Source organism: Capricornis sumatraensis, chromosome 1 (assembly GCF_032405125.1).
Source record: "Capricornis sumatraensis isolate serow.1 chromosome 1, serow.2, whole genome shotgun sequence".
Lineage (NCBI taxonomy): Eukaryota > Metazoa > Chordata > Mammalia > Artiodactyla > Bovidae > Capricornis > Capricornis sumatraensis.
Window position 1 is genome coordinate 149,138,887 of NC_091069.1, and position 4,612 is coordinate 149,143,498.

Below are 4,612 nucleotides of genomic sequence, written 5' to 3' on the forward strand. Positions count from 1 at the left end.
GTCTTCCACTATCTTCTGGAGTTTGCTCAAATTCAAGTTCATTAAGTTGGTGATGCAATCTAACCATCTCATCTTTTGCCACCCCTTTGTCTTTTTGCCTTCAATCTTTCCCAGCATCATGGTCTTTTCCAATGAGTTGGCTGTTTGCGTCAGGTGGCCAAAGTATTGGAGTTTCAGCTTCAGCATCAGTCCTTCCAATGAATATTCATTTAATTAACCACATTAACAAATTAAATTTTGTTAATTTGCTTAAACCATAACCTCTCTATCTTTTCACCAACTTCTGACAATAATTTCATTGAAAAAAAATATATCTGGAAAAATTCAGAAAATATTTCCCAGTGCTCTTTTCTGCCTTATGACTTAATAATCACCCACATATTGAATTGAAAATTTGATTTTCATTAGTTATTGGGGACCACATGCAACAAAACCCACTCCAAATATACACTGAACAAATTCAAATTTTTAGATTGGTTATTTATGTTGCCTGTATTTAGTTTCAGTATTTGGCTCAATTTTTTCTGCTATCAAGCTGGTAGGAGACTCTGTCAGGTAAACCCAGCAGGATTTCTAGGGAAAGTCAGCTGTAATCATATTAATAACAAAGATACTGTGCAGTGGTAGAATATTTAACAACAATACAAATTTATAAAGTAAAATTGAAATGAAAGTCTCTGTTTCATATACAAGTTCCATAAGAAATAAACAGGGTTTTGAATAAAAGAAAAATGATTTATAGTACTGATAGCTTTTAACAAAAATCAAATTTAAGACAAATATTTAAGCCATACCTCTAGCCTTTCCTTATTTCATCTAAGCTTTTCTCTGATACTTCCTCATTCCCTCTTCAGTGCTTTGTCTGTCCTACACTTATCCATCTATATCCCTTCTCCTCTTTCTGCTTCTTGTTTCCTTTTCACCTCCCCCTCCAAATTTCCCATTGTATTCCTTTATCCTCTTTCTTCTCAATGCATGCTCCTCTTTCTTTCGAAAATTTAATGACATTGTTTCTCAAGACAAAAAATAATTTGCATCTGTCTCCACATCTCAGATACTCTTCTTCATTCTCCTCACTGCGATGCCACTTGCGTCCCAGTCATTACTCATTAGTATCTGACATCTGTTCTGTCACAAATGAACTCATCTCATTAAAGCCATTACAAATCTCTTAAATCCTACTCAGTGATTTCAGTTCGCTCTTTTTCTTACCAAATAAATTGTACTTTCCTTTGTCTTTTTTGTACTTTCCACTCTTTAGGTTCATAAAACAACCTTTCTAATTCCCTCCTGCTTCTCTGGTCACTGTTCAGTAGCCTTTTCTGGTCTTTTCTTTTCCCTCCTTATGTGAGCCAGTGTTCCTGGTTGCAATATGAAATGAGTTAATTCAATGGAAATTGGCTCTAACAAGTAAGTGCAAGGAAAGTTACATAAATCCACTGGACAAATGGGCAGGAACACACACAAAAAGAAGTTGAACAGTTAACCACCAAAATCATATTGCAGCTCTAGCTCAGTGAGACCTGTTGCCATTGCTGCTGATTTGAATTTGAATTTGAATACTGAATTTGAAGCTCACAATGAAAATGCTATTGTTGTGGGTGCAGGATGCATTTTGGCAACACGATATTGCAACTTTGTTGACTTGGAAAATCTCTTTTCTCAACATTTGACCTTTCTCCCCCCTTCATATCCAAATTCAGTGTAGATGAGTTTGAGTGGCTAATGTTAGATCTGGTCCCCTCACTCCAGGTTCAGGGGGAAGAGAAGGTCAGTTTTTAGAAATTTGACTTCTAGAGTAAATGCTTATTTTTGTCTAACACCAAGAGTCATATGGCAGAAAAGAGAATCAAATATTATTAACTAATACATGATGGGTATCTATTTTAATTTAATATAACACATCCACATGTATTTTCTTTTACCTTATCCACACTGTCCACTCTCTTCTGGATGGCCATACACACTATGCTTTCAGCCACCTCAATGTCTCGTGAGTCATTATTTCTTTTAAGCTCTTATAGATTATTATTGCTAAATTTATGTCACTTTGATATTCAGAAGTTTCTTGCAAAAATTGGCCTCTGCATCTGAAGTTTCCTTAATTTTCCATGATCACCTAGTAAGATACCAAGTGACTTTAATCTTTACTAACCCACTCTTTCTGCTTCCCTGATAGCTCAGTTGGTAAAGAATCTGCCTGCAATGCAGGAGACCCTGGTTTGATTTCTGGGTCAGGAAGATCTGCTGGAGAAGGGATAGGCTACCCACTCCAGTATTCTTGCGCTTCCCTTGTGGTTCAGCTGGTAAAGAATCTGCTGCAATGGTGGAGACCCTGGTTCAATTCCTGAATTGGGAAGATCCCCCTGGAGAAGGGAAAGGCTACCCACTCCAGTATACTGGCCTGGAGAATTCCATGGACCATATAGTCCATAGGGTGGCAAAGAGTCAGACATGACTGAGCAACTTTCACTAGCCCACTCTTCATATCTCATGTGTCACCAAGTCCCAGTAACTCTACATTGTAATTTATTTTGATCGGTTTCTTTGCCTTCTCAAAAACTCCCAAGGTCATATCACACATGAACTAAAAACTTGAAATAGATTTAAATCACTTATTTTATAAGTGCTCCCCAAGTGATTTAAATGTATCTGAAGTTTTTAGTTCATATGTGATATGACATTGGGAGTTTTTGAGAAGGCAAAGAAACCGATCAAAATAAATTACAATGTAGAGTTACTGGGACTTGGTGACACACGAGATATGAAGAGTGGGCTAGTGAAAGTTGCTGTCATGTCTGACTCTTATGATGTGCATCGGAGAAGGCACTGGCACCCCACTCCAGTACTCTTGCCTGGAAAATCCCATGGACGGAGGAGCCTGGTAGGCTACAGTCCATGAGGTCGCTAAGATTCAGACACGATTGAGTGACTTCACTTTCACTTTTCACTTTCATGCATTGGAGAAGGAAATGGTAACCCACACCAGTGTTCTTGCCTGGAGAATCCCAGGGATGGGGGAGCCTGGGGGGCTACCGTCTCTGGGGTTCACAGAGTCGGACATGACTGAAGTAACTTAGCAGCAGCAGCAGCAGCAGTTTTCCCATAAATTTGCTCATGTTCAGAATGTCTTTCCTCTATTCTACGTCTGTTCACTCTCATATACATTTTGAGATACACTAGGTGGTTGGTCAAAAAGTTTGTTTGGGTTTTTCCATAAGACCATACAGAAAAACTGAGCAAAATTTTTGGCCAACGTAATAGTTGGTTTTTTCCCAGCACAATAATTTCCACCAAATACTTTTCATGTATTTCAGTAAGAGTAAATAAAATAAAGTGTATGTTTGTATTTCTATTCTCTTCCTGAAATTTTCTTTTTAATAACTGGTGACTGTCCTTTTTCCATCTACTGCACTGTATTTCAGAGACCGTCTATTAAGGATATGGAAACAAAAAATGCAACAGAGCTGACAGAGTTTGTCCTCACAGGACTTACATATGAACCAGTATGGCAAGTCCCCCTGTTCCTGCTGTTCTTGATGATATACCTCATCACTATCATGGGAAACCTTTGTCTGATTGCTCTCATCTGGAACGACCCTCATCTTCAAATTCCCATGTACTTATTCCTGGGGAATTTGGCCTTAGTGGATATTTGGTTATCCTCCACAGTGACTCCCAAAATGCTGGTCAACATTATTACCCAGAATAAGAGGATATCTCTCTCTGAATGCATGGTGCAATTTTTTTCGTTTGCAGTCAGTGCAACTACGGAATGTTTTCTGCTGGCAATGATGTCGTATGATCGTTATCTAGCCATATGCAGCCCACTACTTTATCCAGCGATTATGACTCATAGACAATGCTTGGGAATGTTAGTTTCATCATTTGTTGGTGGCGTTTTTCATGCCTTAATTCATACAGGCTTTTTATTCAGATTAACCTTTTGTAACAACAACATAATACATCACTTTTATTGTGACATCATGCCCTTGTTTAAAATTTCTTGCACTGACCCTTCTATTAATGTTCTGATGATATTTATTTTCTCTGGTTCAATACAGGTGTTCACCATTCTTATTGTTCTTATCTCTTATACACTAGTTCTCTTCACAATTTTAAAAAAGAAGTCTGTGCAAGGCATAAGGAAGGCCTTCTCCACCTGTGGGGCCCACCTTCTCTCTGTCTGTTTATACTATGGCCCTCTTCTTTTTATGTATGTGCGCCCTGGATCCACACAAGCAGATGATCAGGATATGATGGACTCTCTGTTTTACACTGTCATAATTCCTTTCCTAAATCCCATTATCTACAGCCTGAGAAATAAAAAAGTCATATATTCACTGCTAAAAATATTAAAAAGAAACATTTAGATTTAATACTAATATGTGCTCTCTTATATGAAAACAGCATAAAATTATGTAGATTAAATGTTTAATTGTGTTTAATGTTTAAAGTTTTTTGCATTCATAACTGTTCTATTATTTTAATCACTTAAGGTTTTAATATCTAATAAGTGATTTTAAATATTTATATATATTATTTAAACACACAGGAAATTTTAATCAAGTATTCATATCATACAAAAATAAGGAGAAATGAAAATATTTTA

General features: G+C 37.0%; 1 protein-coding gene across 1 annotated transcript; it reads left to right on the plus strand.

Moving 5' to 3' along the window:
* The first annotated feature begins 3,422 nt into the window (after positions 1 to 3,422).
* LOC138082002 (olfactory receptor 5H2-like) lies at positions 3,423 to 4,373 on the plus strand. Its single transcript, XM_068975210.1, has one exon. The coding sequence runs from the start codon at positions 3,444 to 3,446 to the stop codon at positions 4,371 to 4,373; it is 930 nt and encodes a 309-aa protein (XP_068831311.1). The 5' UTR covers positions 3,423 to 3,443.
* The last annotated feature ends 239 nt before the right edge of the window (positions 4,374 to 4,612 follow it).

What these genes read in the sequence shown, in the direction of transcription:
- LOC138082002 (XM_068975210.1), top strand. Translation starts at nt 3,444, where the DNA reads ATGGAAACAAAAAATGCAACAGAGCTGACAGAGTTTGTCCTCACAGGA.